The 13,619-nt window shown below is 41.9% G+C and overlaps 1 protein-coding gene across 1 annotated transcript; it reads right to left on the minus strand.

Annotated features, from left to right (window-relative positions):
* Window positions 1-366: 366 nt before the first annotated feature.
* On the minus strand, window positions 367-12,779 carry BTNL2 (butyrophilin like 2). The gene is given in 6 exon segments (XM_004043768.3): window positions 367-653; window positions 1,667-2,014; window positions 7,414-7,434; window positions 8,563-8,844; window positions 10,570-10,917; window positions 12,701-12,779. Coding segments are annotated over 6 exon segments (1,365 nt in total).
* Window positions 12,780-13,619: the final 840 nt, after the last annotated feature.

Raw genomic sequence — 13,619 nt, forward strand, 5'->3', positions numbered from 1 at the left:
TAAAAATCAGTTTCTAATCCAGAAGAAAATCCCCCATGAGGGGGAAAACACAAAGTTCTGTAATTTAATTGTTTTCACATCAGAAGAAGAGAATTTAAAGGGAGACAGTGAAAACAGGGTCAATTACGAGAATTTAGTGTGTATCCAATGATAAAAATAATTGCAGGGCACTAGTTGAGGGTGTCAGAGAGAAACTCAGAGGAGTAGAATCCCTGGGTGTCCTGAAAACCAGCTTTGCAGAGGATAGCAGGAGACCTCGCCAGAGAGCAGCAAATAAAAATCACAAAGGAAGAAGAGCAATACGATGAGTAAGTCTGAGTTGGTCTTCATATTTATTTTCCAAACCTGAAGGAACATAAGGAATCATCAACTTGAGAGAGAAAAAGTTGCGATTTTCTCCTAGCCCAAAAAGGGGATGCTGATGGAACAAGTGACGTCCACAGCGAAGATGTTTGTGACCCTTAGCAATGTCTGCACGCGGAACAGCCCGTGGCTGCCTTGAGTCAGGGCCTGGGAAGATGATGGTATCGTGTTTCCTTCCGTGTCCCTCCATGGCACGTGGGGCTGTGGGAACCACCCATCTGAAGAGCACATCGGCTGCATTTCTCCATCTTCTTGCCCCTCCACAGTGATCAGTGGGGAAGAATCCAGACCTGGGGCAGAGAAAGCAACCAAAGCCTGGGGTCCTTTCAAGTGGATGAGTGGGCAGCAATTTCACTGGGAGGAAAAAAGGGGATGTGGAGGGCTTGGGGAAGGGAGAAAAGCTTAAGGGGGATTGCACTCCACTTAGGGATGAGGCTGGCTGGAGCATTTTCTTATTTTGTTTGTTTGCTTATTTTTATTCTTTGTATTCCTAAATCATTCTGGGATGATTAAGAGGTAAGGTAAATGTTCAAATCCAACATTTATTCTGTCCCTGAGAACAAAATAACTTTGGCCAGGGCATGGGTCACATGGACAGGATTAACATAGGGAGTAGGAGGATATTCTCAAAAATTGAAACCTTATAAATATCTACGTCCAATGGCAGAAAATACGAGGCTCATGAAACTTCTCAACATGCGCTCCCGTGGCTAAACGTGTTTATTAATTTAGAATCAAAATCCATGGGAGAAACACGTAGCATATCCAAGACTTGGGCCTATATGTACTCAATGGCATCTGCTAACCTTGGACGTTTCAATTCTCACACACACAGACAGTGGGAAATGATGCTGCAGGGAGTGATTTCATCTTTTCTCCCCTGTCCCTGCCAAAACTGTCAATATTTATAATTTTGGTTTACACAGTGGATCCAGTTTAGTCTTCAGATGATTACAGTTTCTAGAATTTTATTGCATTTCTCAGAATTCTAATAACACACTGTGAAACAATGAGTCTTTTGTAAAATATGTAGTAAGATACTCAGATTTCCTTAAAGATATGGTCAATTTTTGAAGATACTGGAAAAGATACAAGTTATATGCCCAAATAATTAAATTTCATCCATTTGAGTTTGTGGATTTTAAGTAACTATGACAGTTTCACACACTGGAGGATTTGATATAAATTTGATGATGAATAAGCATTAAGAAAATTTCAAATGTCAGAGAAATTGTCCAGGAACTAGCATATTAAAGTGGCAGGAGCAGGTATTGAATACAAAATATCTATCTAGAATTCTTACCTACCACCTTCAGATCCAAACTGGCCTCCTGGTAGACATCATCTTTTTCAAAAAGGCAGCGGTACTGCCCGTCGTCCGAAGGTCTGGCACTGAGTATCTGCAGGGTCAGTCTGCCCTCGTCAATGGCGTCACTCACCAGCACAGTCCTCCCTCTGTACTCCGCCATCTGCTCTCCAGCCACATGGTCCCCATCCATATACACATGCACAGCAGGGTAACGGTGGGATCGGACCCACCTCGCCTCCATGCTCTGTGCATTCGCCTTGGGGGACAGGTAACAGGTTAGCTGTATATCTTCTCCCACTCTGACAAGGATGGGCTGGGAAGGTCCAATCACTTTTAAAGAAGCTGTTAAATAAAGTGGACAAAACACAATGAAAGAATCAAAATGGAACCAATAATGTCATCTCTAAGAAAAGCTCCATTGGAGTTTAGAAACCATGAGCATCCCAGGGTTGCTGTGAGGCTCGGGGTCATCCTTAGGTGAGGTGGGGGTTTCATGGACTCAGAATAGAGGTTGCTCTTCTTTAAGGAGGAATCATTCCATGATGTGTGTCAGTCTGAGTAAAATAGTAATTGAATCCCTACCTGCTTCTACCTGTATTTTTTTCAGTTTACAGACCAATAATAAAATAACTTTGCAATTAAAACTTCCAGATAGGCTGGGTGTGGTGGCTCAAGTCTATAATCCCAGCACTTTGGGAGGCCGAAGCAGGTGGATCACCAGAGGTCAGGAGTTCAGGACCAGCCTGGCCAACATGGTGAAACCCCGTCTCTACAGAAATACAAAAATTAGTCGGGCATGATGGTGGGTGCCTGTAATCCCAGCTACTCAGGAGACTGAGGTGGAAGAATTGCTCGAACCCGGGAGGCAGAGGTTGCAGTGAGCTGAGATCATGCCACTGCACTCCAGGCTGGGTGACAAAGCGAGACTTTAAAAACAAACAAACAAACAAAAAACACCCAGAATAAAGTGAACAGTTTATAAATTTGGCCCCAGATGCCTCTGTACCTGACTCCTTATGTAACAAACTGCAATTTAACTTAGTACGTCAACTACTGAAAGCCTAACTTAGGTTGCAGTTTGTTACATAGGCACTCAGGTACAGAGGCATCCTGGGGCCAAATTTATAAATTGCTCATTTTATTCTGGGAGTTTTAATTGCAAAATTATTTTATGAATAAGCCTAACTTAGGAGCTAAGCCTAACTTAGGAGTAGACTTTTGTAATAAATAGCTGAGTAGCAGCTGCTGCACTTCTGTTAGTTGCAGGCAGCCAACTGTTGAAACCCTGTTCAAATCGGCAAACGCCAGGCTGCAACCAATAGAGCTGTCTCTGTACCTCACTTCTGTTTTCTGTACCTCATTTCCATTTTCTGTCCATAAATGCTGTCTGACCAAATTGCTGCTTTGAATTCTCTGAAACCGTTCTGATTCTGAGGGATGGCTTGTTTATGAGTCATCCTTTGCTCAGTCAGACTCTGCTAAATTTAGTCTGTCTAAAGTTTTTCTTCTAACACTTCCATTCTGTATGATTTTAAACTACTTCTTAATCTGTCTTAAACTACTTCTTAATGCCTCAGTTTCTTAAACTATAAATTTGCTATACAACTACCAAAATCATAATGTTTCAGAGTTGAACAAAATAGTTTGCATTAAGTGCCTGGAAGACCCTGCAGTGTGAGCAGAGGTGCACAGACCTGTGAGACTTGAAGGCGTTGGAGCCATCCCCACCCTCTGACGTGGTAATAGGGAGGGGTTTAAAAACGTGTCTCATGTGGACTTTTGGTAATGATATTTGAAGAAGCTTTCCTCTAGGTGGACTTTATAGTACCTTGTAAGTCTGGTCCAGCCACTATATTTTATTTCCCCAATGCTCCACATAGGTGGAGTTACAGACACACACCAGTTGAATGTCCTCAAATAATTTTGAAAATTAAAATTAACATTTTAAGATCAATAATTGGGGAAGTCGGCAAAGTACAAATTGTGAAACAATGATGAATGTAAAAAAGGGGTCTAATTCTCCCACTGTGCAAAGTGGGGAAAGATGTTCTCTGAGGGCTTTCCTGGGCCCAAGCTATGTTACATTTTCCATTCTCATCAGGCCCTGCCCATGCCATTTTTTTCTCTATTCTAAATTAAGTGTCGTCCTTTTCTATTAAATGATAAGAATGGTTTTGCATAAGGTGTGATCATTTATAATAGAAACACAAGCATAAAATTGTTGGTTCTCTGCATAGAGTCACTGGCCAAAGGCGTTAACATCCCATTATGTCATTGGCCGAAAACTGCCAGCTACCTTTGTAGAGAGGAAAGTCCCTGTCAACACAATTTGAATTTTCAGATTATTACCTTCCATTCCAGGTAACAGTTGACTCCCAGTTATTTCCAGCATTTTGTTTGCTTTGTCCTGTAATTTTACCTAAAACAATATTATTTTCCTCTCCTATGTATCTATTAAAGTCTGAAGACAAGAATCAGAAAAAATGGACTAGGGATTAGTTTGGGGCTGTTTCTCCATCCACATGGCTTACGGTAAATTACTTAATAAAACAGACTGTTTCCTCATCTCCTTTATCCATATGAGGATTTTATTCCCTGTCCGTGCGTGACCTGTGGCACATATTAGATCTTAAACTGGCTTGCCCTGCCTGACATAGGTAATTAAGAGCTAAAATTGACTTCAATGGAGACTGAAGGAAGCAAAATGTAAGTATGGAATTCAATTAATTTGATGCATTACAGATACAGACAAAACTCCTTTTGTCCAGAATCCAAGTAAAACTAAAGTTTAAAGTGCTAAAAAAATCACGCAGCCCTGTTTGTTAATAATTGATGTTCTACTAGAATACAAGCTCCTTGGGAGCCACTATGCCTAACCCACTTTTTTTTTTCTTTCAATTTTAAGTTCCGGGGTACATGTGCAAGATGTGCAGGTTTGTTACATAGGTAAACGTGTGCCATGGTGGCTTACTGCACAGGTCATCCCATCACCCAGGTGTTAAGCCCAGCATCCATTAGCTGTTCTTCCTGATGCTCTCCCTCCCCCATCCCCCAACAGGTGTCCAGTGTGTGTTGTTCTCTGCCATGCATCCATGTGTTCTCATCAATCAGCTCCCCCTTATAAGTGTGAACATGCAGTAGTTAACCTCCTTTTTCTATACGGTTTTGTACACAGCCTTCCAGACAATTTTGTGCTGAAATATATTGCTTTGTTTTGGTTATTGTTTGTATGTTCTGAAATGCCTTCTGAATATCCACTGAAAAATTAATTCCCTTCTGGAGCGTGAAGTACACTGAATTATATACTGATTCCTTGAAACCTGATAATCTCATCATCACACCACATAATCCTCTTTCAATCAGCATATTCAATTAATGCACTATCTCATTTCTCAAATATGCTAAGTTATATCTAATCTCTTAGAACTGGACACTACCTTAGAGATTAAATTCAACCTGTTCACTTTAAAGATGAGAAAAATAGAGATGAATGAGCTGACAAAGTCACACATAAGTAATTAAGGACTTGCACTGTTAAGTTAGATAGATGTAGATTAGAAGGTAAACATCACCATTTCTTCCTGATTTTTGGCAAACCATGTATGTCTCTAAGATTGTTTCTTAGCTGTAAAATGAAGATAAAGCAATTAAACTTTATAATTATTGTAAGAAAAAATGAAATAATTCCCATAACACATTCAGCATCGTGCCTGGCATACAATTAATATTTTAAAAAACTACTATTTTTATAAATGAAAAACATTATTTGTAAGACTACAAGCAGCGATTTCAGTCTTAGGACTTCCATAGAGAGCTGGGTGTCCCATCATTAGAGCTCACTGCAAAGCTTCCATGCCCAGAGCCCTCCTCTCCCACCTGACAGGAAGCAATGGGAAGCTCCATCTTTCCGTGTTGGTTAATTGTGGCCCCGGAGGTTACCATGACTTAGGAACAACAGGACATGGGGTCGTATTGTGTGTGCTGGGTCTCCAGTGGGTCTCAGAGAACTCAGAGGAATGACTCTTCTCCTAAAACCTTCTTGAGAGACAGACTTGTGTCAACCTGCCCCAAACATTGGCTTTACTTCCTGATCTCAGAAGGGTAAGGTACACAGGTGTGTGTCTCTCCTCAGATTGTGGAGTTACTTTGCGCCTTCCAGGGACCCTTCCCATTATGTTTACGGCCTAATGGGGTTGAAGGTGCCATAGTAGACTCTGGTAGAGATTGGGTTGTGTTTGTTACCCTGATTTTCCTCAAAAACTCTTTTGTGGGCTGAAAGGTGTGCTTAAGCTCACCTAAAGCACACACATGGACACACATTCCTGGAGCAGGTGACTTGATGGAGAGCAAGGAATTGATGGAAAGAGCACATAAGGGATCCATGTTCTATGCACCTAGGCAGGGAGGCAGGCTGGTTGCCTTGGGCTGGTAGAAGAGGCCATAAAAAGGAGGGAGCTAGTAAGGAGGTAAAGGGGAAACTCAAAGGGGCTCAGACATCGGCTGGTTATGTTTTAAACCACTTATCTCAGGTACAGCAAAATAATACCCTCAGTCCAACTCCGAGATTTAAAAAACAAAAATTAGGCTGGGTGCAGTGGCTGATGCCTGTAATCCTGCCCTTTGGGAGGCCAAGGCCAGCGGATCATGAGGTCAGGAGATCAAGACCATCCTGGCCAACATGGTGAAACCCCATCTCTACTAAAAATACAAAAAAAAAAAAAAAAAAAAAAATTAGCTGGGTGTGGTGGTGTGTGCCTGTAGTCCCAGTTACTCAGGAGGCTGAGGCAGGAGAATAGCTTGAATCCAGGAGACGGAGGTTGCAGTGAGCCAAGATGGCGCCATTGCACTCCAGCTTGGGCAACAGAGCGAGACTCCGTCTCAAAAAAAAAAAAAAATGCCCGGCGCGGTGGCTCATGCCTGTAATCCCAGCACTTTGGGAGGCTGAGGTGGGGGGATCACGAGATCAGGAGATCGAGACCATCCTGGCTAACACAGTGAAATCTCGTCTCTACTAAAAATACAAAAAATTAGCCGGGCGTGGTGGCAGGCGCCTGTAGTCCCAGCTACTTGGGAGGCTGAGGCAGGAGAATGGCCTGAACCCGGGAGGCGGAGCTTGCAGTGAGCCGAGATCGCGCCACTGCACTCCAGCCTGGGCGACAGAGCAAGACTCCGTCTCAAAAAAAAAAAAAAAAAAAAAAAAATTGCCACACTCACAGTATCCCAGGTTGCACTCAGAAAGTAACAGCTCCCTCCCAATAGTGATTAGCTTAGGGGTGTACTGGGGTGAGGAGCAGGTGCAGGAGCCCATGGCAAAGTTGAGCAGGGAGGTGCTGGGTGCAACCCTGGTTGTCATAATGATGCTGCCCTTGTTCACACTTGAAATGTTTCCAAAGGGCCTCCAGGCCCCGGCCAGCTGTCTGCTGTCATCCCCCACACATTCTGAGGCAGCTCCCTTTCCCCTCAACACATAGAACAGAGATGATGCCATGCTCCCTATAGGTGTCCATCTGATGCTCACTGGAATCTCCATGAGCCCCCAAAGTGTCAGGTAACACAGCTGCAACCTCCTTGAATGAGGCCATTACTTTGCTGGTCTCCTCTGGTATTTAATGAACATAGGACCTGGTAAAATCGCGCCTCAGTTTCTCTTCTGGGTCACATGGTCTCGTGGTAGCTCCCCTCCCTCTGCTGGGGAGGGCAGAGGCTCCCTCCACAGGTGTGTGCCAGCACCTCGTACTTACCCAGCTCAGTCTGGAGTTTCTCTGGAAAAAGAACAAGAATAACATATTAAGGAATTTGGTGTAAGGGAAAGGAGAGAAACTATTTTTTAAAAAAGCAATTTATACATTATATAGGGAAGCTCAATTCATTAAAAAAATGAAATGCAGAAAAATACTGATTCTTTCCCACAGATTACCCAATGATACAGCTTTTTTTCCTTTTCTCTGCACAACAAAAATGCTGTCACTTCTATCTCCCCATGATTCTGTTGGTTTCTTCTGATATTTACAGCATAAATACTTAGCTATCAGCATGAAAATAACATATGTTCCTTTTATAGATACACAGAAAGTACAAAGTTATATGGACATAAACAGTATCACCTATAATTACAAAGTAGAGAGACGAATTATATGTAATATACAATCAGCTTCATTTAAAATTAAAATGTAACATTAACTTTAAAGTTTTTTTAATCTATCCATTTATATGAATAACTGTATACTTATATCCAAATGTGGAGGGTATCCTGAAAGTTTTAGTGCAGTTATAAGTTATTTAAGGCCAATAACTTTTATGTGATTGGAAATGTCAATTTATAGGTAGATGTCATGTTTATTATTGAATAGTGCATCATGAGGATTTTTTTCAACCATTAAAATTATTTAAAAATATCCTTTTTTATTAATGCTATAATGTATAGTAAGACAAGATTCCACACTGTACTGTTGTATTGGGGGGTTGGTTGTTTTTGCTGCTATTTATAAATAAGGCCATAATTAATATTCTATTATGCAAATAGTTGTCTACATCTCTGATTATCTTCATATGATAGATTTCTAGAAGTAATCAGCACAAGACAGCATAGGAAAACATTTCAGTTGAAGAAATATAGCTTTATTTTCTTTACAATGCAATGAATACTTGTGAGTAAAAACAATCAATGCAGAAGAAGGAAAGGTAGAACTCAAAAATAACGGAGGCGCCATAACAGCTATTCAAGTAAAATGTAGTGCATATATTTCCAGTCATAAATGTTTTATGGCTTTCAATACATATTGCTATATGATAGATAATGTCTCTTGATAAAAATACGAGGTGCTGTGGTGCAGTCCCTGGGACCTCTCCTGCTGATCTGAGCATGTGGGTCCTAGAGGCAGAGCACTGACCTGGGAGGCTGATGACCGACCCCTTCTCCTCAGTGAGGACGGGGTTGTGGACCAAGCAGGACACAGACTCTGCAGAGGCGTTCCTGACCACCAGGGTGGCTTCCACATAGAACAGGCCATCTTCATCTTGGATGTGATGCTCAGACATGGCCAGCAGCTTCTCTCCCTGGATATCTTCCCAATACACCTGGGGCTCTGGGAACCAGCCCCTTGTAGTGCACTCAAGTTGGACTCCACTCTCCCCAGGTCCCTCCATGTGGATGTTAGGGGCAGACCCCAGATCTGCAGAGGGAAGCCACAGCTCTGACACCCAGAGCCCACAGAGGCAGAAATCACAGAGGCTGAGATCCCAGTGATGTTGCTCACAAGGAGGTGGCCGGAGTTCAGGAGTCTGAGAAGCAGAAAGTCGACCTCAGTCTCCCCATTCAAATGTGAGTTCAGATACACTTTATTTGTTCCCCAGTCTGGGTCTTTACATTTTAGCATCTGACCAGTACTTTTCTCCAGATCCAGAAAGGGGAATCAGAGAAGGGGGACATCATGACATTTTGCAACGCCTCTAGCACTGCAAACAGAGATGAGGTGTAATTTATTCATTAATTCCTCTGTGCCATGAACTCTGCCTTTTTCATCTTAAAATTATCTGTATTGGGCACACTGTCTGGTATTTTAGATGATGTCTTGAACTCCAATTTAGATTGAAGATTTAACACAAAGTCAGAAATCACTCCCCAGGGGCCTGTTCTTCCTGCATATTTTGCTGGTGGCTGTGATCTTCGGAAGCAAGTGGATAAACGGGAGCATGTGAAATGCGAATCTCCACGAGTCGTTATTTGTACCTAAATATTCTATTCAATGGGTAAGATGGTTTTGAGAAATCCTAGTTTACAACAGTTTATGAAATCATGAATTTTTTTTCTCTATTTAACGTGAAACTCCCACACCCAAACTAAGGGGACTATATTTTCCATAAATGGGAATTCTGTCTTAATCACTTGCTGGTAAAAGAGAGATCCACTCCCTTCCCTTGGAGCCTTAGAAAATGTGTGACTTATTTGTAAATGTTCCTGATATTGAAATACATCAGTACGTTCCCTGTCCCCCCATGTCAGAAATATATGTATTCCTCCATCCATTTTGAATCGCCTTGAACATAGTAACAGTAATGGATGTTAAGAAAAAGAAAAAGGTATTAGGAAACAGCCTCCCAGGGAAGTAAAGAAGGAAGCAGTATCAGCTGGAGATGTTAACATCTCCAGAGAACTATTTTCCCCATTTGCCTTAGTAATTGGATTTACTTGATTTTCTCTTTAGAGCATGGAGGAGTTAGCCCTGTCAGGGAATCATATGATAGTTTACTTTTCATAAGACAGATCCATTCTTCAGTTGTCCCCTTCTTCCCTACTCCTTCCTGCTTAGCTAATACAACAGCAATATGAAGAACCTTCCCATTCACAGAGGGTGTGTCCAAAAGCATCTGTGAGTCCCCAATTCATTGAACACTAGTATATAACAATCTCCAAAGCACGACATTCTTAGCCTTTTCAGTCTTGTTGATAGCTTTCTAACTGAGGGCATTTCACAACGAAAGAACATTTTCACGTCTCAGTTTCTGCATAGATGGGATTGGGTAGAGAAAAACCAATGCCCTGAGATACAGATGCCGGACGTCAGCTGGGCTCATTCACGCAGCAATTGGTTTGCTCTTGCGCACCAGCCTTAGGTAGCACAAATGTGTATCTCAGCAAAATTGCTAAAGACTGCATGTCATGGATTCCAAATAATCCTCAAGAACAGTCAAAACTGTGCAAATTAAATTTGGGAAAATATTTTAACGCTAAGCTTGAAGACTCCAGAACCACTTATTTTTAAATCAATCAGGGTAGAGGACTAAGCATTAGGAATTACCTTGATGATTCAAAAGGAATTCCTCAACTGTCACAAAGCTTACCACAGATTAATATATCTCTGCCTCTTGAGACCCTGTGTCTTTCTCCAGATATTCACCTGCTACTTTGAGCAGCAAGCTTGTTTCTCCACAGTAGTTCCCATCCTGGAAATGGCACCAGTATTGTCCATTGTCGGAGGGCTGGATGTTGTGTATCTTCAGTGCCACATTTCCCTTTGCAATGCCGTTCTCTATCCACTCTACCCGGCCTCTGTACTCCTCTATCTGCATCTCAGTCACCTCCACTCCATCCCTGTGCACAAACACAGGTGTGCTGGGCTCTGAGCAGTACCACCTCACCTCCATGTGCATTGTGGTCCTCTTGGGGAGTAGCTGGCAGGTTAACAGGGCATCTTCCCCAACCCTGGCCAGGATAGGATGAGCAGGGCCAATGACTCTAAAGTCTTCTATAAAATAAGTGAAAAAGAGGAATGAGGAAATGCCAATCAGAAAATCATATGCATGCTTTGGGGTGTCCAGCCTGTCAAAATGGAGGCAACTAGAAGAGGGAGAGATATATGTTTAATGTTTTAGAGAAATCCAGCATGGTGATTTGCACATCTGTTTGTTACAGAGTCAATTTTGTGTACTGAAAACAAATGCAGTTCAAAAATGTGGGTGAGGTTGCTGTCTGTCACCTACCAGCTATGTGATTTGGTGGCAAATCTATTACTCTTGGTAAGATTTTGAGATTTGAAGTCCTAATTTCTTCATCTTCAAGATATTAATACCAGCATACCTGGGTTGTTTTTATTCTCAAGTAAATTATTTATTCCTTGAGTCATTTATTCTCATGTAAATTGACTTTTTAAATTGGAAACCTTATTCTTGTTATTAACATTTTATTTTCCTGAAGTTTAGATAATAAATCCATTTATTAGCTTTTTTAGCCTTTCAGGATTCCTCTTCTCTTAGATATAAAACTGTTTTTTTTGTTTGTTTTTTTTTTTGTTTTTTTTTCCCCGTCTGGAGTTGGCAGGAGGCCAATTACTGGGACTATGTACAATGCAGTTTTCACAAGGACATTTTGTGCTGGATTAAGGACACTGGTTTGTCTAGAGATTTTTGGGTCTTCCAAACAAATTCTAAGACATGTCTGATCTCTTCCTTGTTATCTGCAAATTGAAGAGATGTTTAACAGTTATGTATGTTATTATGTTTGATCATTTTATTTCACGTATGATATGTTCTTTCTCATTCTAAATGCTCCGGGGCCATTTGCTCTTTCTCTGTGCAGATCCAATCCTGCTAGGAAGAACCTCACCCTACTTAGCTGCTGCTGGGTATCAAATAGAGGCTGCTCAAAAGGTGGCTAAAGAGCCTAAGTGGAGATCTGCTTGTATTCTTCATTGATGAAGTCTAAATATGAAGCTAGAACTGAAGACATTCCATCAGATTGACTGTTTCAGGGTAGGGAGCTGCAGCACAAGCACAGAGAAGCCAGCAGCCTCATCACATCACACCAGCTCTGAGGCGCCGAGGCAGACACACCAGCTCTGCGGCGCCGAGGCAGACACACCAGCTCTGAGGCGCCGAGGCAGACACACCAGCTCTGCGGCGCCGAGGCAGACCCACCAGCTCTGAGGCGCCGAGGCAGAGCCTGCGCCCTCTGATGCTCTGTGTCGTGTTTTTTCCCACTTCGCCATGCTGCATTTTCCTTAGGGCTCTGACATCTCCTTCTGACACTGATTTTTTTTTTTGACACTGAATTTTTAAATAATTATTTTTCAAGGTGCAACATTTTGACGTCAAAATTCAGCTAGTGAGATTTCCAAAGTCCATTTCTTCTAGTTTCTTATTTCCAAGTATTTTTTTAATTGCAGCTTAATTTATGGTAAGAAGCAGCTGCATTTCTTGACCCCAAAGTACTAGAGTGAATTAATAATTTAACGTGGTGCAACCACTGATTCAAGTGCTTTTAATGTCTCATTTAATCCTAAAGCCTGTGCTGGCCTCTGAGATGTAGTTACTGCTGTTATTCTCATTAAAAAGATGAAAGAACTAAGGTATGAGGTGCTCAAGTAACTTTCCAAAGGTGACTCAGCTAGGAGTGGAGGAGCTCCTCAAAAGTGAGGAGTTCCTTTTTGGATACAGGTGGGCTTACACTCTTAGATGTTGTTCTAGACCTTTGGACCCAGACTAGCTCACTGGGACATTAGACTATACAGTAAAGGGAGAAGGGAATCCTACCTGACTGCTTCATTGTCAGCAGGATGAATAGGAAGGAGGCGACTGCACCAGACAGATTGTACCCTGGAAAATCCACCATCCTCCCTGGAACAAAGACAAGGAAACCCTGTGCCTAAGTGAGGCTGTGACACACCCGGCACACACCATGGCTTCCATTGGTTATGCAGTCTTAGCAGAGAATCCACATCAACCCCTGCACAGTCAATGAAATGGGCTTGGCTCCATTTCTCTGCAATTATTGGTCACATCCAACCCTTTACCTAACGTGTTATATTGTGAGACAATGTAGCAAATGTAAGAAGCCTCGCTTGCTCATTGCGGCTTGCTAGCATACTTTCACAAAACCCCTGAGTCTGTGATGACCTGCAGCTCTCCAGAAAGATGCTTCAAAGACAAAACAAGATTGAGCACACGGCCTCCCATCTCTCTTGCCTGAGTCACTCTACTCCTTAAAAGATAAGCAATAATAGTCCTTGCCTTTTCCTACACATAAGATAACGTCTGATTGAAGGATACCTCTGTAACCTATAACCAGATCTGCTCATACACCCAAATGTTGATGTAGTTCGGCTTCAATGTAGCTTCTGAGCTAATTTGATGTAGTGATTAATATGTAACCTCCTGACATCGAAAAGGATATGGATTTGTTTCTGAATCGTGAAGTTTTACTGATTGTTTTGTGCATGAAATATTTTAGTCTATATATTGTCATCTGTGTCCAATGATTGTAACCTCTGTATTGTACCCTCCAATGAAAAAAGACAACTCCAATATGAAGAGCCCCTTTCTTTCTGCCTGAACTTCCTTACAAAAGCCTTCCAACTTGTAACAGACTTTGGACCACCCTCAACTTCGTTGGTGTGTCTTCCTACATCAATCCTGACATTTGCCTTCCAATAGAACTTTATGAAATTATTCC

The sequence above is a fragment of the Gorilla gorilla genome, chromosome 5 (assembly GCF_029281585.2).
Source record: "Gorilla gorilla gorilla isolate KB3781 chromosome 5, NHGRI_mGorGor1-v2.1_pri, whole genome shotgun sequence".
In the NCBI taxonomy this organism is placed as follows: Eukaryota; Metazoa; Chordata; class Mammalia; order Primates; family Hominidae; genus Gorilla; species Gorilla gorilla.